Source organism: Phyllobates terribilis, unplaced genomic scaffold, assembly GCF_046119375.1.
Source record: "Phyllobates terribilis strain yellow unplaced genomic scaffold, ASM4611937v1 Scaffold_4__5_contigs__length_816908805, whole genome shotgun sequence".
Taxonomy (NCBI): domain Eukaryota; kingdom Metazoa; phylum Chordata; class Amphibia; order Anura; family Dendrobatidae; genus Phyllobates; species Phyllobates terribilis.
In genome coordinates, this window is record NW_027362764.1 from 686,091,849 (window position 1) to 686,118,063 (window position 26,215).

General features: G+C 45.2%; 1 protein-coding gene across 1 annotated transcript in view; it reads right to left on the bottom strand.

Moving 5' to 3' along the window:
• LOC141265875 (E3 ubiquitin-protein ligase RNF31-like) overlaps positions 1–26,215 on the bottom strand; it is a 91,530-nt gene that overhangs the window by 21,516 nt on the left and 43,799 nt on the right. Inside the window, exons 10-14 of the mRNA XM_073679533.1 lie at positions 11,505–11,623; positions 9,704–9,817; positions 9,574–9,631; positions 8,737–8,815; positions 3,410–3,578 (exon numbers count right to left, since the gene is read on the bottom strand). Of these exons, the coding sequence (XP_073535634.1) occupies positions 3,410–3,578; positions 8,737–8,815; positions 9,574–9,631; positions 9,704–9,817; positions 11,505–11,623 (539 nt within the window). The remainder of the gene's footprint in view (positions 1–3,409; positions 3,579–8,736; positions 8,816–9,573; positions 9,632–9,703; positions 9,818–11,504; positions 11,624–26,215) is intronic.

The following is a 26,215-nucleotide window of genomic DNA, read 5'->3' on the forward strand; positions in this document are numbered from 1 at the left end:
AAACAAATGATTGCTGTGCAGGGAGAGGACGATGTGGGTGTGAACAGCACCCTCTTCTATTGCTCAGATTGCTTTCTTACTGTAATTAAAATCAGAGTAACTTAATTTGCACATTGCTTTTCTCAAATGTGTACTGACCCTCAGAATCGGCAGCTTGTCACAAGACTTATGACTGAGTGAATTTCATACTGAACCTAGTTAGTCATATTAGAAGCAGGGCTGTGGAGTCGGTATAAAATGTACCAACTCTGACTCCTAAAATATATAATAAATTGGGTACAGCAGTTCAATGCAGTTTGTGGGGAATATTTTTTCATAAGAATTTGGGAAAGTAATGAAATGTCCTATTCCTGATCTCAGGATCTAGACTTGTAGCTGAGATGAATCTGTGCTACAGTAAATTTATCACTTAAACATGAGCCGTGTATGAGGGAGCTGGAGTTGTGGAGTTTAATTTTTTTAAGAATTCTGTGGAAGCAGGGTTGAAAAGCAATGTCTGACTTTCATTTGTTAATTTTCATAGATTTTTAATTTATTACTTTTGTCAGATTCAAGTTATTTCTGTGACCATTGTGGGCTTTTCTTTCATTAATCGAGGGGTACCAACAATTTTGACCACATTTGTGCCACACTTAATGGGTACATGCCTGCACTATTCCTGGTGGTGTCAGGAACAATTTCAGAATGATTTGGCGAACAGCCACCCCCCTCCTTTTTCCTTTTGCACTATATAAAAAAATAAAACCCAACAAATTAACCCATACATGATTGGTATTTCTGCCTCCGTAGCAGTCCTAACTATAAAGTTATTTCAACACCCTGCACTGTGAAATGCTGTAAAAAAAAAAATGCGAGAATTGCTCCGTTCGTTATTCCACACCTTCACCAAAAAAGCAGAATAAAAAGTATTCAAAATGTCACCCAAAATTAGTTTTTATGGCATACAAAGCTGGCAGTTTTGATGAGCAGATGTGGCTCTGTCCGAGCTCCTCCAAAATGGCATGAAAATGCCAAAAGTCGCAAAATGTTAGCACACCTTTAAGTTGTGCAAAAATTTTGTGACTTTTCAAAGCTTTTACATCACTTTTGTGACGCAAAAGTTTTGGTGAATTGGCCCCATGGACCACAAAAAAAAAAAATGTACGTGTGACGCGCCCCATAGACTTTAATGGGTATGTATTCTATCAATGAAAATCACAGATAAAACGCATATGAATAACAGACATCATTTATACAACATGGTAAATAAATACTTAACCCCAGATCTTTTTTTTTTTTTATTCAGTTTGTCTCCCAAAGAAATGACTAAAAAAATGTCAAAATATACCCCAAAAATGTTACAAATGAAAACTACAGTTTGTCATGCAAAAAAACCATAAAGAAAAATCTCCACAAAGCCCTATTGACAAGTATTAAAATGTAAAAAAGTTGTACGTTTGTTATTGCGTGCCACTTTCCGATGGGGCATGAAAAAAGCAGTGACTCTTCACCCCAGGATTGTGAATTAACAAAAAAGTGTAATCTACAAAAAAAGGTCCATAAAGAGACACATTTGGCATCACTGCTTCTATAACAACTAGCACGATCTAATTATCCCACACGGTGAACGCCACAAAAAGATACAAAAAACAAAAGTTGTATGAACCCCAAAATGGTACAAATAGAAACTATAACTTATTGTGCAAAAAAAAAAAAAAAACATTTTATGGCTTTGAGTAAGAACTGAAAAAAATATTATTATTTTTTTCTTTTTAATAACAAGTTTTCTTGTGCAAAAATAGTAAACATAAAAAAGTTATAAATTGGGTATCGCTAGTCGTATTGTCCTGTACTATAAAACTATCTTCATCTATTCTGCTTGGAATGAAAAAAATATATATAAAAAGCAATGCCTGAATCCTTACTGCAAAAAAATGTAATAACTATTTTAGATGCTTCCTGGTATGTTTCTTTGACAACTTTATTGATACAGTCAAGTATGGAATACATGCGTCTTTTTTTTTTTTTTTTTTTTTAGCTGTGGCTTTTCCGCATTGAATGCAATTCTATGTGGAAAATCCACACACAAAACTCAGCGCACTTGCAAGAGAAAGTGACATATTGCAGAATTCAAACACCGCAGGTCAGTTTATACCGCATAAAAAAAGCACAGTGGGCATGAGATTTCTATAAATCACATCCCCTAGAACTGTAAGGCTATGTTCACATGTTGCGTTTTTGCTGTGTTTTGTTTCTGCAGCTAAGCCTACTGTCTTGGCAGTGAAGTTACTGCCTCGAAAAAGCAGATTTTGGTGCGTTTGTTACTACGGTTTTGTCAGTGTTCATTTGTCTCTTGTGCATGCTGATAATGTTTAGTGCCCAAAAAATAACCTAATTCAACTTCCTCAGGTTTTGGCACCAAAAACGCAGCAAAACCTGATACCTGCATTTTTTTCAGCGTTTTTTTCCACTACTAATTGCTTTCAATGGGTGAACAACGCTGAAAGAAGTGACATGCTGCATTTTGCAAAAGCCAAGGTTTTGCACAAAATACAGAGGACAAAAAACCAAGAGGTGTACATGAGATTTCTGAAAGCTCATAGACTTTGCTGGTACTGTAAAACACGGGTAAAAATTTGCATAAAAAACATGGAAAAACGCAACGTGTGAACATAGCCTGAGACGTTGCGTTTTTTGGGCAGTGAAAATACATAGCATCCAAAACTCATGGTAAACTCCTCGTGGGAACTTAACCTCAAGGGAGCAATCCGTCTCTGCTCACTAATGTAATGAACAGGTACGGTGTGGGATACCAGCCGCTCAAGCCAGCGGACATTTGGACGTGACATCATTGGCCCTGCCCATCCTCCCAATGCGGAAGTGAGCGGAGCCAAATGGCCCATTTCAGTACTAGAATTTGCAGAAAACAAATTCAATACGTGAAGCATAATGACTTACAAAACTTTCTCCATCAATAATAGTACAGGATACAATTCAGGTTCAGTTAAAGACAATAATCATGTAATTTATGTAAATACATTGTTGCTTATACATCATTGTGCTACAAGACAAAACACAAGTTAAGGAATATGCAGTTTAAAGCTGAATGGAATCTTTTTCGCTTAAATGGAAAAGCAGCCGGAAATCTCATTTTCAGCTAAAGTCATGGTCGAAAGTGTTGGCACCCTTGAAATTGTTCCAGAAAGTGAAATATTTCTCCCAGAAAATGATTACAATTCCACATGTTTATTTCCTTTGTGTGTATTGGAAAAGCACAAAAAAAAAAAAAAACAGAAAAATATATTAATTTCCTTTTGTGTATAAAAAAAACATGTGTAATTGCAATAATTTTCTGGAAGAATGTCAAGGGTGCCAACACTTTTGACCATGACAGTAACAGACACATTGAAGCTTTGCCTCGATCTCTTACCAGGTGAAGTTTCTGTAGGTATTCTCCCTGTCTATTCTCTCTACAGTTTTCTGGAATGGTTAAGTTCCATCGTTGGAGCTCTACTTCCATTTCTTTCTCTGTATACAGATCAGCTGGATCCAGGAAATTGGCATTTATCATTTTCACTAAGTATTCCTTGTCTTCTACTCTGTAACAAATGGAAAGTTTAATACATGTTCATAAGCTACAGATCAAAGTGTTTTTTTTTTTCTTAAAGAGGACCCATCGGTTCTGATAAAAGTGACAGTTAATTGTATTATAAGAATTTTCTCATATAATTAATTTGCCTCAGGGATGCAGGTTTTTGTCCCATGTTACCACAGTGAGCTCAGAATACCATGAGATTCTCCTCCCTGGGAGATACAGTACCAACTGGATGGGGAGAGCTGATTGTATACAGCATGTGAATGGTAAACGGAGCTTTGGAATTAGATCTTCAGGATTAAGGCTGGAGTCATCAACTTGCCAGTTTTGTCAAGTCACTACTAGTCTATTGAATGTAATAGGAGAATGGATTAACCTATTTTTAACATCTAAACTGCCACACAAACATGGTGAATGGTTTCACTGATTCAATCCATACGGTGATGCATTCATAAAACACGAATCTGGCAAACCCCCCCACCCCACTCCACCCCCTCTCTTCATTTCAACTAGGAGTCAAACTTACACTTTTTACGGAATATTATACATCTGACTTGTAATATGTCTCTATGTGTATTTCTGCAGACCAACCAAATCAAGAGGACGTAGCTGCTTCTAAAAGTGTTAAACTGCAGGAGGTGGACATTGCTGTTTCTTAAGGGTTAAACTGCTGAATGGAGGATATAGCTGCTCGTAAAGGGTTAATCTGAGTCTCTTACTACATACTGAACAGAGCCTAAAGGGGAGGAGGCTGTAGGATTTTCTTGTACTGCTGCCTATCCTCCTTCTACTCCATGATAGAGATCCATCTTGGGCCATGTTCACATGATCAGTATTTTAGATCAGTATTTGTAAGCCAAAATCATGAGTGGAACAATAAGAGGAAAAGTGTAATAGAAACACGTCACCACTTCTGCATTTTTCACCCACTCCTGGTTTTGACTTACAAATACTGATGTAAAATACTGACCAAATACTGAACGTGTGAACGTGGCCTCATATCTACATTCAGTATGAAGTAAGAGACCCCCCTTTCCCCCACACAATGGTATCACACAGCTGAGAAACTAAATTAGTTATATATAAAATTTACAGGCACGCACAACTGCTTAAGAAAGGCTCCATGGAGAAAACTGAAATGTAGCTGGGGTTGGTGACTAAAGGCTCCTTACTATTCCACTATAATGGATGTGCTACCTCCTTTTTTGGATTTTTGATTCTTTGATAGGTAGCTTTGCTAGTTTCTTTGGAGGAGTTTTGCACCCGTTTAGGCAGTGCTGCTGTTTTTCTGGATATATAAATTATAAATATATATTATATTAAATATAATATACAGTGCTGCTCTCTATTATTGCACCTCTTAATTTTTTCATAGACTGGTACATTTCCATTTATTCCGAAGATATTGTACAAAGTTATATCCTCAGGATTTTTTAATTAGTGGTGCAAAGTAATACAGCAATAAAACATTGTTTTTCAACTTCCATGTTGCTATTTCAAAGAAGAAACAGAATAAACAGCATGTGCAGCAGTAAAGGCCCCTCTAATTAATGCTTGGTTGCACACCATTTGGCATTGCTGACAGCCTCCAGACGTTTCTTGTAGCTATCTATGTTTCTTGCACTTCTCAGCTGGAATTTTCTCCACTCTTCCTTTGCAGTTTGTTCAAGCTCTTGAATGTCTGCAGGGTTCTTTTTTCCAATGGCAGATTTCAGCTCACCCTAAAGATTTTCAGTGGGATTGAGGTCAGAACTCATTGCTGGCCATTATAAAACAGTCATTTTTTCTTTTTCAACCATTCCTGTGTACTTTTGGATGTGTGCTTTGGGTCATTGTCTTGCTGGAGGACCTATGATCTTTGACTCAAACAAAGTTTTCTTACACGGGGTAGGACATTTTGCTCTAAAATCTCTTGATAATTCTCTGATTTCATGATTCCTGTGATACGGTAAAGGCCTCCAGTACCAGACGCAGCAAAGCAACCCCAGAGTATTATGCAGCAAAACAACCCCACAATGCTTAACTGTTGGTAAAGTCTTCTTTTCCTTATAAGCTTCATTGTGCGGTCTGTAAACAAACTGTTGCTTTGCATTGCCAAAAAACTCTAGTTTTGTTTCATGTGTCCACAAAACATTTTCCCAGAAGAACAGAGGCTGGACAGACATCTATCTGAGATGATTTAGTGAATCCTGCTTTGAGCAGGGGGTTGGACCAGATGACCCAGGAGGTCCCTTCCAACTCTACCATTCTATGATTCTATGATTTTGGTTTGTCAAGGTACTCTGTGGCAAAGATCAGTCGTTCCATTTTATGTCTCTTCTTCAGCAATGGCTTCTTCCTTGGTCTTTGCCCATAAAGCTCTGCTTGGTTTAGTGTGCGGCGTATGGTATTTGTTGAAACAATGACCTCAGACTGTTCCAGGTTGGCCTTCAGGTTGGATGTTAGATGTTTGACGTGGTGTTTTTTCCACCATTCACACCAACCTTCGAATACATCTCTTGACAATTTTCATCTTTCCCCCACATCCAGGGAGGTTCTTGACAGTTCCATGCTTGGAAAACTTTTTAACAACATTGCGCACTGTTGAAACTGGGGTACCAAGGTCTTTGGACATGGCCTTATACCCTTTGGAAGTCTTGTGTTTGCTAATAGCAGTTCTGATGTTCTCAGACAGCTAATTTGTCTTCACCATTGTGACAAAGGAACAGTGCCTACCATGTGGCTTTTTAAAACACTGAAGTAATCATTCATTGGCTAATTCATGTCACATGGGCATCGACAATTAATCCCAGGTGAATCTCTTTTGTGATTTACCACAGGCGAGTCAAAATGTGTTTCCATACTAAATGAATGTAAAGGGTGCCAATACCAGTGACACAGCAAGATTTAGGTTTTTCTTTTTTTCCCTCCCATTGTTTTTTGTTTTAAATTATTGTTTATCATTTGCTCTTTTGTATTTAACACAAGTTCTCTATACAAATTTTTTTTCGCTTGGTTCATTTCTTTCAGGAGATATTCCACGTTATGTACTTAAACTTCATGGGTGCCAATAACGATGAGCAGGACTGTGTGTGTTTGTGCTCTTTCTCTCTTTCTTTCTCTCTTCTCTCATTCTCTCTTCTCTCATTCTCTCTTCTCTCATTCTCTCTTCTCCCATTCTCTCTTCTCCCATTCAAAAGACAATCCAAATGATCTGGCCTCCAATGCATGCAGCAGGGCGGATCTATCACACAAGAGGAATGCCTCGCTCAATCCAAAATAAAAATCGGATCCATATTAATGTCTGCACACATGTTTATAACTACATACAACACCTCCGACAGGTATGTGGCCACAAAATGATCTTTTTTATGTCTATTACTTTCACCAAGTCCAGCTAGGACTTATTTTAGAGCATACCACATAAAACAACCTCCTTGTACCAAGCAGGACAAAATTGCATTATTAGTTCAATTGACTTTATTACGCCATCTTTTATAACTAATTCAGATTGTTGAGAGCAAGTTTACTGGATATAAAAGCTAAAAATCTTACAAACCGCTGGACTCTTAAACTCTCCTGTAATAATGACCAACATAGTGGGGAGGGGCGACATCATGTGGATACCTTATGTAACACAGGCAAAAATACTTCCCAGACACTCAACATGGAAATTGCAACACCAAGAAAGAAAAGTTGTGAAATTACAGGATTGCCTGACATGTTATTGATATGGAAATTCTGAAAAGGAAACAATCTTCAAAATATCTCAATTTATTCAGTATCAAGTATGAACAGCAAGTGCAGAAATCCCTGTACTTACACACCTCAGCTGCTGTCATTAATATTGTCAGAAGAATGTTCTGCATTAGGGCACCCAAATCATCAAGATCCTCAGTTGGCAGCTCCCCTTGCAGTTGCCAATCAATGACGTCCCAGATGTGCTTGATGGGGGAGACAAGTCTGGAGACTCTGCAGGCCATGGTAGCACATTTAGTCATTGCAGGCTGCTCACAATAGCACAAGTGACCCGAGGACTGATGTGTTGAAAAACAGCTCCTGGGTCACTTTGGAGATATGTCTGTACCACTGGTTCCACCACCAAGCTGTTAGCGTAACTGGAATGAAGACTAGAGAGGTCTGGCTATCATGCATTATACTACTCAGGGCTGCTTCTGCTTGAGGCAAAAAGGGCATCTCAGCTTAGGCAACTTGGCCGGTTCTCTGAACCGGTTGTTACACTGACAGCTGGTTCGGAGAAATGTAAGAACTGCTATTTGCTTTCGATTGTTCTCCTGTCTTTCAGATTTCAGATGCAAATGCAATTCAAAATGTGAGTGGCGAAACCTCTGGGGCAGAGGAACTGTAATCATCTCCCCACCCCGACATGCAGCAGTCTGATGACGTCACCTCATCACTGCTTCACCATTGAAGGTGGTGTGGAAGAGGAGCTCTACATAGGAGTGGACTTTTATTGTAGAGGGCGGGCAAAAGACTGACACACCGCATGGGGTGACGGAAGAGATGAGTGGATGACTTAATGCAACCCCGGTCCATGGTCCAAGTCAGTGCTCTCTGGCCGAAGACAGGAGCTGTATGAATTTCCTAAGTTTCTAGATTCCCCAACGTGGAGTTTGATTCGCCGGCCTGGGGTGACGTCATCTGTGCGGCGCACAGGCGACATCTCGATAGCCTGTTATCCCAGAAGGTAAGGAAATTCCTGCGGCTCCTGTCACCTGCCAGAGAGCACGGATCTGCACGATGGACCGGGGTTGCGTGAACTCACTCTTGCACACGATCCACTAAAGATTAGCAAAAGTGTGAAAGAGGGGGGCAGTATGGAGAAGACAGTATGAGAGAACATTACAGTGGGCAGTATGGGGGCACAGTATAGAGTGGGGGGGATCAAGAGAGGGAGGAATGAAGAGATGGCAGTGCTGGGGGGACAGTATAGAAAGGGAGCAGGATGATGAGACAGTAGAAGGACAATAAGGAGAGGAGCAGCAAGAAGGGGAATAAGGAGAGGAGCAGCAAGAAGGGGTCAGTAATAATACCGCTTAATACTGTGATTGCTCCCCTGAAGCCATAAAAGATAACAAGCCAACACAGTAAATAAGTCTTGGTATAATGTGAACAGCTTATATTTAGCTCTACAGATACAGTATGGTAAGTGTATAACATACTCATTGGAGTCTTTTTCTTCTGTGCCCTCTGCCTTCGCTGTGTGCATCTTCATTGTGGAGCTCCGTAATTTAAAGAGTCCTAAAAATAAATTATGCATTTGGTTGAACATTCGTGCATTTATTTCAGAAAGGTTTCCTTGTATATTTTTACTGATAGACTAGGATATGCTAATTAATTTATGAACACAATAAAGGGGTTTTCACATGATTTATTTTTAGGAGTGCACCGCTCCTCTCTCTTCCAACTTCCTGTTTTCCAGGGACGGTGTTCTCCTTAAGATTGACAGCTTGGACCAGCAGCATGGTCCCTCCACCGGTCCCATGTGACTGCTCCAAAGGAGGAGAGGATGGGCAATGAGCTGATCCGATCCAGCAATCCGAACGGCTTCAGAGTGGCATGAGTAGGCCGAAAGTATAGAGCCTGTATGTTCCTCGCTTAGGCTACCGGCCACTCTGAGGCTGCAGGATGGCAAAGAGCTGTAAATTAAAATATTTTAAAGCCCTCTTTTCTTGAGAATGAAGAGGATTTTTAATAAAGTTGTTGTTTCCAGCACTTTGCATTTTAACTTATTTAAGAACTTGAGACAACCCATTTAATGGGGTTGTACCAAGTTTAGAAGTTATAGTTATCCCTTATCCTTGGGATAAGAGAAAACGTACGGATCGCTGGGACCCCCTCCCTTTCCAAGACCTGGGATTAGGAAGAGCCCTGGCTGAACAGAGCGGAGGTTGAGCATGTGCACCTCCTCTCCATTCATTCTCAGTGTGAACGTCAGAGATGGCCGAGCTCTCTGCTCAACTGGACCCGCAGAAAGGAAACATGACGTGAAAATTTACCTTCCAAGGGTCCTGGCAACTCTTCAGGTATGCCACTCCTGTACTCTATGCCATTGTGCTGTAAGTATTAAATAACATATTAAACATTTAAAGGTTGCCTTACAAGACCTCTTTAGGAAGGTGGTATTACCTGAAGAAGCTTCTGCAGTCTCCATACATCCCAGTCTCTCAAATAATAGAAACAATCACGTGTGTGATGAGCGTGTAGCCCCTTCCCTCGGCAATCATCAGAGAAGTCACATTCCTAAGAGGAAATTAAATGTACTGAAGTCTCGCTGTCATACATTCAGACAAGAGGGACAGATTTTCTTTGTAGATTTTGTACACATTAGTAATATGAATCACTAGGCTAAATCTTACTATCTATTGTATAACTTGTACAGTGTTGGACTAGTGTTTGAGACTTCAGAAATCACTATTGAAACTCACTACTAAATTCGTCTTCCCTCTCTAAATCCTCTTTTCTTTTTTACTCAACGGATGCCACACGTGCCTGAAACACGGACATGTGAAGAGGGCCTCATAGGCAGGCTGATCACATCACTAATCTAACTTTTCTTCATTTCTCCCTCCCTCATTTTTACTCAAAACCTGATGCCTTTTTCAGCAGTATAAACCACTCTCCATGCCCTCAGTAGCACTCCATATCTGCAGTACATATACAGATTCTCGCTGGTGACCATTTCATGCAGCTTTACTGCAAGAGTTGGTGGGAATCCATTCACCTGACCCAGTCCATTGGTGTCACAGTGATCTGTGGCCATAGGACGAGAGCCGAGAGAACTGACATTTACCTGACGTGTAGTATGTTAATGTTTTCTGTTATAAGATATCATGCCGCAGTAACTTAGTTCGGCCACTAGAGGTCACCGATATACAAGAGAAGAAAACACTGAAAACAAGAAGGAGAAATAACGGTCGTTTTTGCCTGAGGTGATTTTGTGTGGAGTCCTGCTGCCTCGGAGAGACAGGAGATTTGGGAGCCTGAAGTGATCCAAATTGGACAGTGTGATCCAGTGAAAGTGGCTCCGTGAGTAAACTTTGACATGTCATGGTCATGGTAGAACTACGGGTAGGCCCTGTGCCGGATAAGGGTTGGAGTGGTACAGTCTGGGGATAGTTCCTTCTCCTGTCCGTGAAGCGGGCACTTGGGATCTCTCAGGCTGCATAGATTGTATCTTGTGTTTTTTTTGCCTGTCGTGGCCCATACTTTGTTTGGAAGTGAAATACTGTTATTTATTGCAAGTTATAAAAAGAAGTTTGTTTGGTACCATATCGCGGTCGGAGTCATTTATAGCAGTGCCTCATCCTCACACACGTACGACTGGCGTTACGGTCGTTACAGACGCACCACGGCGGCTCTTCTTATAATTGGTGCAAGGTCACTGTGCATTACTCCGCTACGATAACATCATACCTGGTCGGCTAATCTATAGAATAGCTGTGGATGCCATCAGGTAAGAGGCAATTCTCAGGGCCAGTAACGGACATATCCTTGGTGCACCCTGTGCAGTCACACAGGGGTGCAAGAGGTAAGGGGGCCACTTCTACCCCCAGAGCAGGTGGAATTATGCATTATGATCATATGCATTATGATGATCTATCGGACTACTAGGGGCCCATAAACTGTTCTTGCACGGGGCCCTTCTGTGCTTGTGTCCGCAAGTACTCAGGGCTCCTGTGCAGCAATCACAGATTACGGTCATGGCCAATGGACCGGTTCTTGAAAATCGATTTGCACCAATCCTCCCAGATTGTAAGCTCTTGTGAGAAAAGCCCTCACTTCCATTGTTGAGTAATGAGTTGCTCTGTAATGTCTGATCTTGGTTGTACTTGTCCCCACTGAATGCTGCGGAATATGTTGGTGCTATAGAAAAAATAATAATAATGATCTTTATTATTAATAACAACCAGTAAAAGATGGCACTTACAGATCCCAGATAAAAAGCTCTTCCACATCCTCCACAGAAATCATACTGACACTGTGTGCACTTAAAATGTAGACATCCGCCTTTCCACAAATCAAACCGAAATCTGCAAGATGGACATTCTGTACGGAGGCACAAAAATAAAATGACCACAGGCAATGTGGATTTTGTAAAACATTATGGCAATTAAAATTACATTGGAAAAAATATTTTCCTAATATTTTGCGCTGTCAGACAATCAAAATTACTTCTCATAGGAGAGCTTTGTGAGCGGTTGTATGAAGCGTAGTACCCTATAGCTCTGTACTGTGGCGCTGTAAGCACCCTGCGGGCTGCCACGTGCTGCATAGCGGTTTTAGAATAGCTCAATAATATGCAACCAAATGGAGCACATCACAAAGTTATCTCTGTCAGATTAGGTCAAAATGCAGCAAAGCAAACCGGTGTGAAATTATTAGATTACATAGTTTAAAAAAAAAAAGATGCCTGCAGCAAACCTGCCACAAAATTAACAAAAAGGCACCAACGGCGCTTCAGGAAAAATGCCACTGGCGGTTTCCTGAAGCATCTTCTGCTTCAAAAACTCAGAGGGTACACCGGCGTCTATAAGAAACTGTGTGCACAAATCCTTAGTGTCACCAAACTAGAATGAAAATAATAGTCACCCATAGGCTTGATTGACATCACTTCCCAACTGTAGAGTATACAGCAGTGCAGAAGTGATGGCAACCAAGCAGATGCAAAGGATCAATTCATAAATGGAAAAATATCTAACGGTCTACTTCTGATACATGATCTATGTTGTGAATAAAATACAGCTAGAAGAGATTTGTAAATAATTTCATTCTTGTTTTCTTTACATTTTACACAGCGTCCCACCTTTTTTGCAGTTGGAGTTGTATATACAGTACAGACCAAAAGTTTGGACACACCTTCTCATTTAGAAATTGTACATTCACACTGAAGGCATCAAAACTATGAATTAACACATGTGGAATTATATACTTCACAAAAAAGTGTGAAACAACTGAAAATATGTCTTATATTCTAGGTTCTTCAAAGAAGCCACCTTTTGCTTTGATGACTGCTTTGCACACTCTTGGCATTCTCTTGATGAGCTTCAAGAGGTAGTCACCGGAAATGGTCTTCCAACAATCTTGAAGGAGTTCCCAGAGATGCTTAGCACTTGTTGGCCCTTTTACCTTCACTCTGCGGTCCAGCTCACCCCAAACCATCTCGATTGGGTTCAGGTCTGGTGACTGTGGAGGCCAGGTCATCTGGCGTAGCACCCCATCACTCTCCATCTTGGTCAAATAGCCCTTACACAGCCTGGAGGTGTGTTTGGGGTCATTGCCCTGTTGAAAAATAAATGATGGTCCAACTAATCGCAAACCGGATGGCATAGCATGCCGCTGCAAGAAGCTGTGGTAGCCATGCTGGTTCAGTATGCCTTCAATTTTGAATAAATCCCCAACAGTGTCACCAGCAAAGCACCCCCACACCATCACACCTCCTCCATGCTTCACGGTGGGAACCAGGCATGTAGAGTCCATCCGTTCACCTTTTGTGCGTCGCACAAAGACACGGTAGTTGGAACCAAAGATCTCAAATTTGGACTCATCAGACCAAAGCACAGATTTCCACTGGTCTAATGTCCATTCCTTGTGTTCTTTAGCCCAAACAATTCTCTTCTGCTTGTTGCCTGTCCTTTAGCAGTGGTTTCCTAGCAGCTATTTTACCATGAAGGCCTGCTGCACAAAGTCTCCTCTTAACAGTTGTTGACGAGATGTGCTTGCTGCTAGAACTCTGTGTGGCATTGACCTGGTCTCTAATCTGAGCTGCTGTTAACCTGTGATTTCTGAGGCTGGTGACTCAGATAAACTTATCCTCAGAAGCAGAGGTGACTCTTGGTCTTCCTTTCCTGGGGCGGTCCTCATGTGAGCCAGTTTCTTTGTAGCGCTTGATGGTTTTTGCAACTGCACTTGGGGACACTTTCAAAGTTTTCCCAATTTTTCGCACTGACTGACCTTCATTTCTTTAAGTAATGATGACCACTCGTTTTTCTTTACTTAACTGCTTTTTTCTTTCCATAATACAAATTCTAACAGTCTATTCAGTAGGACTATCAGCTGTGTATCCACCAGACTTCTGCACAACACAACTGATGGTCCCAACCCCTTTTATAAGGCAAGAAATCCCACTTATTAAACCTGACAGGGCACACCTGTGAAGTGAAAGCCATTTCCGGTGACTACCTCTTGAAGCTCATCAAGAGAATGCCAAGAGTGTGCAAAGCAGTCATCGAAGCAAAAGGTGGCTACTTTGAAGAACCTAGAATATAAGACTTTTTTTTGTTAAGTATATAATTTCACATGTGTTAATTCATAGTTTTGATGCCTTCAGTGTGAATGTACAATTTTCATAGTCATGAAAATACAGAAAAATCTTTAAATGAGAAGGTGTGTCCAAACTTTTGGTCTGTACTGTACATCGCTAAAAAGGTAGCCACACAGGATCCAGGCAACTCCAGGTAGCCCTCAAAGATCTGAGGTTACCGGCTTGGGACACTGCTTGCAAGGCGTAGGGCAGGAGGGTGAGAGCCAGCGCAGGAAGACGATTGAGAAAGGCACACAGAACGGGGTCTCGTTAAGTGTTCTTGAATTACCTGAGGGATTGCTGAATCCCTGCCTCGGTGAACGCAGAATGCCACGGGTGGTGATAATTGGCCGTTGTAACCAGGAGCAACGTGATAATCGTGAGTAAACCTTGAAGACTGCACCCCACTGTCTCTGTGAATTATTGCTGCGCCATCACCAGCCCTGCACAACAACAGCTACCTCATTATTAACTTTCACAGCACCACCCTGGAGCTTAGCTCTACCTGTGAAGAGCTGAACCAACTCTGCTGCATTACCAACAGCTCCAGAGGACCTGCTCCGCAGTGGCGGCTCCATATAGCCGCATACCACAGGTAGCGTCACAAACATTAAACATTAAAACTATAAATCCCCTTTTATTGACCGCCCTGGGTCATGGACCGGGTCACCGCCACTGTGACATCTCCCCTAACAACGACCGGCCCGGCTACCGAGTACCCCACGGCCAAGGGGGCGAGTCAGGTATGCTGAGGGTCTGTGCTGATGGGGGGGGGATACGGTAATGGGGCTGTGCTGATGGGGGGGGGGATACACTGAGGGCATGTGCTGATGGGGGGGGGATATGCTAAGGGCCTGTGCTGATGAGGGGGATACTCTGAGGGCCTGTGCTGATGGGGGGGGGATACGCTGAGGGCCTGTGCTGATGGAGGGGGATACACTGAGGGCCTGTACTGATGGGGGGATATGCTGATGGGGCTGTGCTGATGGAGGGTGAATAAACTGAGGGGCTGTGCAGTGTGTAGGTATAAATTGAGGGGCTCTTCAGGGGGGCAAGAAATGAGGGGCTCTGTGTTTGGGCCATGCAATGAGGGGCTGTGCGGGGGAACAGTAAAGTATATGAGGAGCTGTGGTGGACATCATACTATATATGGGGTCTGTGTTGGTGACAATACCATATATTGGCGGCTTGTTTTGGATATAATACCGTACAGGCGACTGTGGTGACCATCATACTGTGTAGAGGAACAGATTGAGGAGTGATTACAGTTTGAAGAGGGCAGCGTGATTGTAAAGACACGGGGTCAGTGGGTGCTCTCGTCCGCTGGCCCAGCCGCCTTTAGAAAGACAATGTGGACCAGGGCTCATCCCCAACTGAATGCCCGAACTCCTCAACCGTGGGCGGAACACTACTTAGACAACACAGCGTGAGGGAATCACAATATTAAGGCTTTATTGGATCCCCAACAACTAACAGCATATAACACATAACCAGCACAGCACAAATTGTAACAGGCAACAGAGTCTCACCCTTCCGCTGGCTCACCAGGGTTTTAAATTCTTCGTATCTCAGATCTTCCAGGACTATTTACTCCAAACCAGTGGTCCCCTTCTTTTTGCAAGCACCCGCCCAGAAAGAAATAATGCCGGAGTTTGGAACTGAGACAGCACGGCAAAGTCTGTAACCAGGTGACCGAAATGTCCCAACCTGGGTTGCGTCCTAGGCGGTCGTTGTTCTCCCATTCAATTCCGAAGATCCTAAATTAGCTGCCGGTCTTCAAGCTAGTGCACCTGCAGTCGGGACCGACATCCCTAGGCTGAGGGCAGTAGACAAAAAATCTCCTGGTCAACTGAACAGTCCTCCTGATATACCCTCAGCCCTCATTGCAGGATACCGGGGACTTCACGATTGGTGGAATAAGACTGTCTTTTCATTGGCTGGATCTCAAATCCCATATAACCATTTTTGGTCGTATTGCAGTCCAGGCAAGGGAGAGCCACATACTGATTGATATAGTCCTACAATGGAATGCTAGTAGGAGACATTCCGTTTGCAAGTTATGACATTAGAACAATGGTAGCTGAGGCAATTTACATACAGTCATGGCCAAAAGTTTTGAGAATGACACCAAAATTATATTTTCACATGATCTGCTGGTCTCTGGTTTTTATTAGTGTTTGTCTGATGTTTATATCACATACAGAAATATAATTGCAATCATATTATGAGTACCAATAGGTTATATTGACAGTTAGAATGAGTTAATGCAGCAAGTCAATATTTGCAGTGTTGCCCCTTCTTCTTCAATACCTCTGTAATTCTCCCTGGCATGCTCTCAATCAACTTTTGGACCAAATCCTGACTGATAGCAGTCCATTCTTGCATAATCAATGCTTGCATTTTGCCAGAATTTGTTGGTTTTTGTTTGTCCACCCGTCTCTTGATGATTGACCACAAGTTCTCAATGGGATTAAGATCTTGGGAGTTTCCAGGCCATGGACCCAAAATCTCTATGTTTTGTTCCATGAGCCATTTAGTTATCACCTTTGCTTTATGGCAAGGTGCTCCATCATGCTGGAAAAGGCATTGTTGGGCGCCAAACTGCTCTTGGACTGTTGGGAGAAGTTGCTCTTGGAGGACATTCTGGTACCATTCTTTATTCATGGCTGTGTTTTTAGGCAAGACTGTGAGTGAGCCGATTCCCTTGGCTGAGAAGCAACCCCACACATGAATGGTTTCAGGATGCTTTACAGTTGGCATGAGACAAGACTGGTGGTAGCGCTCACCTCTTCTTCTCCGAATAAGCTGTTTTCCAGATGTCCCAAACAATCGAAAAGGGGATTCATCAGAGAAAATAACTTTGCCCCAGTCCTCAGCAGTCCACTCCCTGTATCTTTTGCAGAATATCAGTCAGTCCCTGATGTTTTTTCTGGAGAGAATTGGCTTCTTCGCTGCCCTCCTTGAAACCAGCCCTTGCTCAAAGAGTCTCCGCCTCACAGTGCGTGCAGAAGCACTTACACCAGCCTGCTGCCATTCCTGAGCAAGCTCGGCACTGCTGGTAATCTGATCCCACAGCTGAAACAGTTTTAAGATACGGTCCTGGCGCTTGCTGGTCTTTCTTGGGCGCCCTGGAGCCTTTTTGACAACAATGGAAGCTCTCTCCTTGAAGTTCTTGATGATGCGATAGATTGTTGACTGAGGTGCAATGTTTGTAGCTGCGATACTCTTCCCTGTTAGGCCATTTTTGTGCAGTGCAATGATGGCTGCACGTGTTTCTTTAGAGATAACCATGGTTAACTGAAGAGAAAAAATGATACCAAGAACCAGCCTCCTTTTAAAGTGTCCAGTGATGTCATTCTTACTTAATCAAGACTGATTGATCGCCAGCCCTGTCCTCATCAACACCCACACCTGTGTTAATGGATCAATCACTAAAACGATGTTAGTTGCTCGTTTTAAAGCAGGACTGCAATGATGTTGAAATGTGTTTTGGGGGTTAAAGTTCATTTTCTGGGCAAATATTGACTTTGCAAGTACAGTAATTGCTGTTAAGCTGATCACTCTTTGACATTCAGGAGTATATGCAAATTGCCATTACAAAAACTGAAGCAGTAAACTTTGGAAAAATTACTATTTGTCTCATTCTCAATACTTTTGGCCATGACTGTAGAGTCAACAATTCACATGGTAATACAATGGCATTCTAACAGGATTAAATTCCTCTGACCTTAAGGCCCCGTCACACTTAGCGACGCTGCAACGATCCCGACAACGATACGACCTGTCAGGGATCGTTGCTGCGTCGCTATGTGGTCGCTGGTGAGCTGTCAAACAGGCAGGCTCACCAACGATCAGGGGAGCAGCGACATCGTGGAAAGAATCTTTCCACGATGTCCTGCTCCGGTTACCAGCCTGCTGAAGCAGGAGCAGGCTGGTAACCATGATAAACATCGGGTTACTAGGGGTACACGCGCACCTAGTAACCCGTTGTTTATCATGGTTACCACTCTGCTACGGTGAGCGGGAGGTTACCGCTCACTTTAGCAGGCTCGTAACCATGATAAACAACGGGTTACTAGGTGTGCGTGTGCCCCTAGTAACCCGATGTTTATCATGGTTACCAGCCTGATCGCTGCTCCCGCTGGTCACACACAGCGATGTGTGCTGACCAGCGGGAAGGCAACGACCAAAAAATGGTCCAGGACACTTTGCAGCGATCAGCGACCTCACAGCAGGGGCCTGATCGCTGCAAAGTGTCACACATAGCGACATCGCTGGTGAGGTCGCTGTTGCGTCACCAAAACTGTGACACAGCAGCGATCTCGCTAGCGATCTCGCTATGTGAGACTCTAGAAACAATGGGTATACAAAATAGTGTCCAGCTAGATTGTAAGAACTTAACCCATGAGTGGTATATTACAAGTTCGCCACAAAATACCAAATTGTCTGGATAAATAAGAAATCATCCTATGTTGTATATAAAAGGGGTCCATTTCGTCACATTCCTCACCCTTCTTATTTAGCCAGACATGATAGGCTTCCGATCATCCTTCTCTATCTGTCAGGACAGTCCATCCGCATTTCCGTGGTTCTTGCCCTGTTTATGTGAGATGGAGAAATTGTAGGATTGTAACGCCAGACTCCACCTAAGCAATCGCCCGTTGTCCCCAGCAGTGCGGTTTAGCCAACTCAATGGATTGTGGTCAGTGAGGACTGTAAATTCATTGCCATAGAGGTAGGGCTGCAATTTTTTTAGGGCCCAGACTATGGCCAGGCATTCCTTTTCTATGGTGGCGTAGGCCCTCTCTCTGTCCAACAGTTTCCGGGAGAGATAAGCTATCGGATGTTCCTCGCCGTCAGCTCCCACTTGGCTAAGTACCGCTCTTAGTCCTGTGTCTGATGCATCGGTTTGGACAAGGAACCTACGTCGGAAGTCAGGCGCAGTCAGAACTGGGCTCTGGGCTAGCCGGTCTTTCAACTGGAGGAACGCAGCTTCACATTCTGGGGTCCAGATAAGGTTGCGGGCATATTTTTTGGTTGTGAGGTCTGTGAGCGGTTTTGCTACGGTGCTGTAATTGGGGATAAATTTTCTATAATAGTTTGCGGTGCCCAAAAACGCGCGGACCTGTTTTTGGTTGACTGGGCGTGGCCACTGGGTAATTGCTTCTACCTTTGCTGGTTCTGGACGAATGCACCCACTTCCCACCCGATGTCCCAGGTATAACACCTCTGTCATCCCCATTTGGCATTTGTCAGGTCGGATGGTGAGCTGGGCTTTGGTTACCCTTTGCAGCACCTGGGACACGTGCTGAAGATGCTTTTCCCAGATGTCGCTGAAGATAGCGATGTCATCCAAATAGGCCTGGGCATGCCCCTGAAATCCCTGTAGTAAATGGTCCACCATCCTTTGGAAGGTAGCCGGGGCATTCTTCATCCCAAAAGGCATGCTGGTGAACTCATATAGGCCAAAAGGGGTTATGAAAGCTGATTTCTCTTGAGCCTCTCTTGTGAGTGGGATCTGCCAGTATCCCTTGCTCAGATCGGGGGTGGATATAAACCGAGATCCCCCCAACCGATCTAGTAGTTCATCCACCTGGGGCATGGGGTAGGCATAAGTAACTGTGATCTCATTGAGCCGTCTATAGTCCACACAGAAACGAGTACTCTTCTCCTTTTTGGCACCAGCACAACACTGGCAGCCCATGGTCTTTGGGAGGGGACTATGACTCCCATGTTTAACATGTCATCCACCTCGGCCTTCATCATTGCCAACACCGGTGGTGTCACTCGGTAGGCGGGTTGGCGTAGTGGAGTGGATACCCCTGTGTTGACATGATGCTGGACCAGAGGTGTTCGACCGGGCAAGCTCGTGAACAGGGATTCATATGGGCTGAGTACGTCTGATAACTGTTGCTTCTGTGATGGACACAGCTGTTCCCCCAGTGATACATCTTTTACCCCCATGTCCCTTTTGAAGTCCACTAATAGGTCTGGGATCTGGTCTATATCAGGGTCATCTAAATCGGGACAACAAACTGCTAAGTTGGTGACCTCTCATTCCTCATAAGCTTTTAGCCTGTTAACATGGTAGGTACGCTCACGAACCCCTGCTCGGTCCAAGGCCACGGTGTAGTCAGTATTGCCACATTTCCTGGTAATGGTAAATTGACCCGCCCACATGGCTTGCAGCTTGTTTTTTCGTACCAGTACGAGTACTAGGACCTTCTGTCCACAGGCAAATTCTCGGAGTCGGGCAGCACGGTCATAACATCGTTTTTGCCTTTCCTGAGCCACTTGAGAACAATGGGGATAGGGGAAAATATATGTATGTGGGTTAAGAATTGGCTCAGTGATAGGAAACAAAGGGTGGTTATTAATGGAAAACACTCAGACTGGGTCCCAGTTAACAGTGAGGTACCACAGGGGTCAGTATTGGGCCCCCTTCTTTTTAACATATTTATTAATGACCTTGTAGGGGGCATACAGAGTAATATTTCAATATTTGCAGATGACACTAAACTCTGCAGGGTAATCAATACAGAGGAGGACAATTTTATATTACAGGAGGATCTATGTAAACTAGAAGCTTGGGCTGATAAATGGCAAATGAGCTTTAATGGGGATAAATGTAAGGTAATGCACTTGGGCACAGGAAATAAAATGTATAATTATATGCTTAATTGTAAAACACTGGGCAAAACTGTAACTGAAAAAGACCTGGGTGTATTGGTGGACGATAAGCTCACGTTTAGTGGCCAGTGTCAGGCAGCTGCTGCAAAGGCAAATAAAATAATGGGATGCATTAAAAGAGGCATAGATGCTCATGAGGAGAACATAATTTTACCTCTATACAAGTCATTAGTGTGACCACACTTAGAATACTGTGTACAGTTCTGGTCTCCGGTGTATAAGACAGACATAGCTGAACTAGAGAGGGTGCAGAGAAGAGCGACCAAGGTTATTAGAGGACTGGGGGGTCTGCAATACCAAGACAGGTTATTACACTTGGGGTTATTTACTGTGGAAAAAAGAAGGCTTAGGGGTGATCTTATTACTATGTACAAGTATATGAGGGGACAGTACAAAGACCTTTCTACTGATCATTTTACTCTGAGGCCTGAGACGGGGACAAGGGGGCATCTTCTACGTCTGGAGGAAAGAAGGTTTAATCATAATCACAGACGGGGATTCTTTACTGTAAGAGCAGTGAGACTATGGAACTCTCTGCCGCATGATGTTGTAATGAGTGATTCACTGTTAAAATTTAAGAAGGGCATGGATGCCTTTCTTGAAAAGTATTATATTTCAGGTTATAAATACTAGATTCCTTGATAGGGCGTTGATCCAGGGAACTAGTCTGATTGTCGTATGGAGTCGGGAAGGAATTTTTTCCCCCAATGTGGAGCTTAGTGTTTGCCACATGTTTTTTTTTTTGCCTTTCTCTGGATCAACATGTTAGGCTATGGGTTGAACTAGATGGACTTATTCTTCCTTCAACCTTAAAAACTATGTTACTATGTTACTATGTTACTTCTAAGTTCCCGTGGGCTAATGCCATGAGGTGCCTCATCCTTTCCCTAAATTTTTAAACATAATCTAGGATGGGAACCTCTTCTGTGGGGAAGGCGCCCTCCCAACTTTCTCGTACCAGCTCTAAGGGCCCCCGTAGTTTTCGGCCGTACAGCAATTTGAAGGGGAAGAACCCGGTGGAGTCCTGCGGCACCTCCCGGTAAGCAAAAAGGAGCTGCTGCAGGTTTTTCTCCCAGTCTCCTACATAACGGCTAATGAGCTGTTTCAGGGTTCCATTGAAGCGCTCACATAATCCATTCATTTCAGAATGGTAGGGGGTTGTGCGCATGGGGCGGACTCCATGTTTCTCCCAGAGGGTCTGAATCAGTTCGCTTTGGAACTGTGGCCCCTGGTCAGTTAATACTTCCTGTGGAAACCCTACTCAGCTAAAGATGTCCAGTAAAGCTTGAGTTTCATGTTCTGCATCTATGGAAGACAAGGCAGTGGCTTCTGGGTTGCGGGTGGCAAAGTCTACCAGGGTGAGGATGAATCTTTTCCCGCTGCCGCTGAGGATGGCTAAGGGGCCTACTAAATCAATGGCAACTCTCTGGAACGGCTCCCCTATCAAAGGCATGGGTTGGAGTGGGGCCCGACATGGGGCTCCGCCCATACGTTGACACACTGTATAAGAGGCTCTGTAGTTCTTCACTTCTTGAGTGACCCTTGGCCAAAAAAAACTACGCAACAGATGGGCCCTGGTCTTTTTGGTCCCCATGTGCCCAGCTGCGGGAACATCATGAGCTAAGCGCAGTAGTTGGGGTCGGTATTGCTGGGGTACCACAAGCTGATGTACACGGGTCCAAGGTCTTTCTGGGCAGGATGCGGGCTTTTCCCGAGATAAAAGGCCTCTTTCCCATCTATACACCTCCCCCTGATTTCTTCCCCCAGGTTGGGCAGCCGCACTACGGATACTCTCTAGGGCAGGGGTCTCAAACTCAGCTGGGCATATGGGCCGCACACGGAAAAACATTTAATTTGGGGGGCCGCATTATTTGCATGACAAAGTGACATTTTTAGTGATACCATTTTATTTTCTATACACCTTTTGAACTGGTCCTCATCTTGCAGACATGGTCTCCCCTCCAGGTCCCCCATCTTGCAGACATGGTCTCCCCTCCAGGTCCCCCATCTTGCAGACATGGTCTCCCCTCCAGGTCCCCCATCTTGCAGACATGGTCTCCCCTCCAGGTCCCCCATCTTGCAGACATGGTCTCCCCTCCAGGTCCCCCATATTGCAGACATGGTCCCCCATCCTGGTCCTTATCTTGCAGACATGTCCCCCATCCAGGTCCCCCCCATACTGTACACAGGGTCCAGGTCCCCCCCCATACTGCACACAGGGTCCCCGCCCCCCCCATACTGCGCACAGGGTCCCCGTCCCCCCCCATACTGCACACAGGGTCCCCGTCCCCCCCCATACTGCACACAGGGTCCCCGTCCCCCCCCATACTGCGCACAGGGTCCCCGTCCCCTCCCATACTGCGCACAGGGTCCCCGTCCCCCCCCAATACTGCGCACAGCGTCTTCATCCCCCCCATATTGCGCACAAGGTCCCCGTCCCCCCCATACTGCGCTCAGGGTCCCCGTCCCCCCCATACTGCGCTCAGGTTCCCCGTCCCCCCCATACTGCATTCAGGGTCCCCGTCCCCCCCATACAGCACTCAGGGTCCCCGTCCCCCATACTGAGCACAGTGCCCCCCCCCCCTTCATACTGAGCACAGGTCCCCTTTGGTGTATTTCACATGACAGAGAAAAAAAAAAAGATTCTCACCTGTCCTCCGTTCCCTCGGCGTCCTCTCTGCACCTGTGGCCCGCAGTCACAGACCCCGTAACGATCGCGGCTCTCTCCAGCAGCCGCCGACATCAGCACTATAGTGCAGTGTATTGCCGTGAAGAGACCGGCTCTCTGCACAGCAAAAGCAATGCCAGCCCCCGGCCTATCAGAGGCCAGCAGCTGACATCTGCGCGTGTCAGTGACGTCATACGCCGCTGCGCTGGGAAGCAGATGTCAGCTTCTGGCCTCTGATAGGCCGGCGGCTGGCACTGGTATTGCTGTGCAGAGAGCCGGTCTCTGCGCGGCAATACACTGAACTGAAGCGCAGCTGCCGGCAGCTCCTGGACCGGGCCACGATCTTTACGAGGTCTATGTGCCTGCGGGCCGCAAGAAGCAGCCAGAGGGGCCGCGTGTTTGAGACCCCTGCTCTAGGGTGTGGTCTGTCAGTTGGGCTTCCCTGAACTCCTTATGATCTATCTCCCCCCAGTCAATGGCCACAGTTTGGTTTGATGCACTCACATTTGTTGGCTCAGAAGAGGAGGCTGAAGACGGCGGGGGAGGGTTATCCTCGGATGGGTTGATAGAAAGATCTGCACACGGTTGATTCTTGGCTTGGCTGCGGGTGATGGCGGTGACGAACTGGCTGGATAATCCTTGTCCTAGGTCGTTTCCCGAAAGGACAGGGGTTGGGAGGCCGTCCGTGAGCCCCACTTCAACCTCTCCCTGGTCAGTTCCCCAGTCCAACTGCACTCGTGCCAGAGGGATGTTTGATCGCTGGCCCCCAGCAAGGGAGATGGTCACTTGGCGGCCTGGTAAATGATGTTCGGCGGGAACAATATCTGGGCTAACCAGGTTGATTGAGGATCCAGTGTCTCGAAGTCCCTGAGCTGGTATTCCACCAACCTTGACCGTCTGTATGTGGCGATTGAGGTTGGCTGGGGTACGGTGTCCGGCCTTCTGCAAGGTGTGGATCGGGTAAATCACTTCCTCAGCTGCTGGTGTTTCGTGGGGGTAGTATCCTCCAGGCCTCGCTGTTTCATCTCTGCATATGTTGACTGGTTGAGCTGGCAGACGGGCTCCAGGCATGGGGCCCCAGTTTTGAAGACACTCTTTGGCCATGTGTCCAAGGCGCCCACACGTATAACGGCGTCGTGGGTTAGGCAAATCACGGGCCCTGTTGGTAAGCCTTTGCCCTGTTGGCGCTTCTGTTGCATAGTGAGTTAGTCCAGCACGGGAGTCTGGAGGTCGCTGGGATCCATGGTTGAGGAACCTCCTGGGATCGGTGGGTCTATTGGGTCTCCAGCTGGGTCGGTGGGCTGTAAATTCGTCAGCCAATCGGGCTTCTTGCTCGGGGGTGTCGGGCTTCCGGTCCACCACCCATTCTCATATTTCCGGGTCCATCTTTTCCATAAGCTGTTCGAGTACTATCATGTCCCGGTGGTCAGCAGCAGAGTGGGTAGCCCGATCATCGAGCCAGCGGTTACAGTGTCGTCAGAGCTGACTGCCAAATTCGACGTAGGAAACACCCTGGCGAGGCATAGTCCGGAACTTAATGCGATATCTCTCAGGGGTTATGGCAAAAAGGGTCAACAGAATGTCCTTAATAATTCCATAGTCCAAGCAATCCTGAGGCCCAAGTGATCGGACTGCCTCCTGGGCCCGACTAGGCAAGCTTGTCCACAGGTATCTGGGCCACTCAGCTGTGGGCACCCTGTGCATACTCATCATCACCTCAAAGTTTTGCAAGTGTTCATCAATCTCCATGCTGGATTCATTCATCACTGGTACGTCACTGTAGTGAAGATGAATTCCTTAGTGGCGGTCTATTGTGGAGGTGGGCGCTGGTGGTAAGGAAATTGGAGCTCCAAGCACTGCTTGTAAAACACCAACCCTTTCTTCTCTTGAAGCTTCAGGCCCCAAGGCAGCCAACCATTCCTTGGCTTGTTCTTCTGGGGATTGGGTGGTTTCCAGATTGTCACGGGACCCAGGATGAGACACATGGTGGACATCCTCGGGTACAACGTCGACGGGGTCCTCATCGTCCTCCACCTCATTCTGGATCTCCCAATGGACCAATTTCTGGATCAAAGCCGCCCGAGTTTCAGTGCTCCTGTATTCAACATTTCATCTCTGGCACATATCCTGTAGCATCCATTTACTGCTGCAGTTGTATCTCCTCTCCGGCCCTTGTCCCATGGCTGAGCTGGTGGGGTTGGACATGGCAGTGTCCGAAACCTGAATGCCTCACCTATGGCTTGCTGGGTATGCTTATATGCCTCCCTGGTTGTTGAGCCCCTGGACGGTGTCCACGAACACCAGTCCCCTGCAGCTCTCCTGGATAAACCAGGCTGAGTAGTGTCCCACCGTTGCCACCAATTGTAAAGACACGGGGTCAGTGGGTGCTCTTGTCCGCTGGCCCAGCCGCCTTTAGAAAGACAACGTGGACCAGGGCTCATCCCCAACTGAACGCCCGAACTCCTCAACCGTGGGCAGAACACTACTCAGACAACACAGGGTGAGGGAATCACAATATTAAGGCTTTATTGGATCCCCAACAACTAACAGCATATAACACATAACCAGCACAGCACAAATTGTAACAGGCAACAGAGTCTCACCCTTCCGCTTGCTCACCAAGGTTTTAGATTCTTCGTATCTCAGATCTTCCAGGACTATTTACTCCAAACCAGTGGTCCCCTTCTTTTGGCAAGCACCCGCCCAGAAAGAAATAATGCCGGAGTTTGGAACTGAGACAGCACGGCAAAGTCTGTAACCAGGTGACCGAAATGTCCCAACCTGGGTTGCATCCTAGGCGGTCGTTGTTCTCCCATTCGATTCCGAAGATCCTAAATTAGCTGCCGGTCTTCAAGCTAGTGCACCTGCAGTCGGGACTGACATCCCTAGGCTGAGGGCAGTAGACAAAAAATCTCCTGGTCAACTGAACAGTCCTCCTGATATACCCTCAGCCCTCATTGCAGGATACCGGGGACTTCAC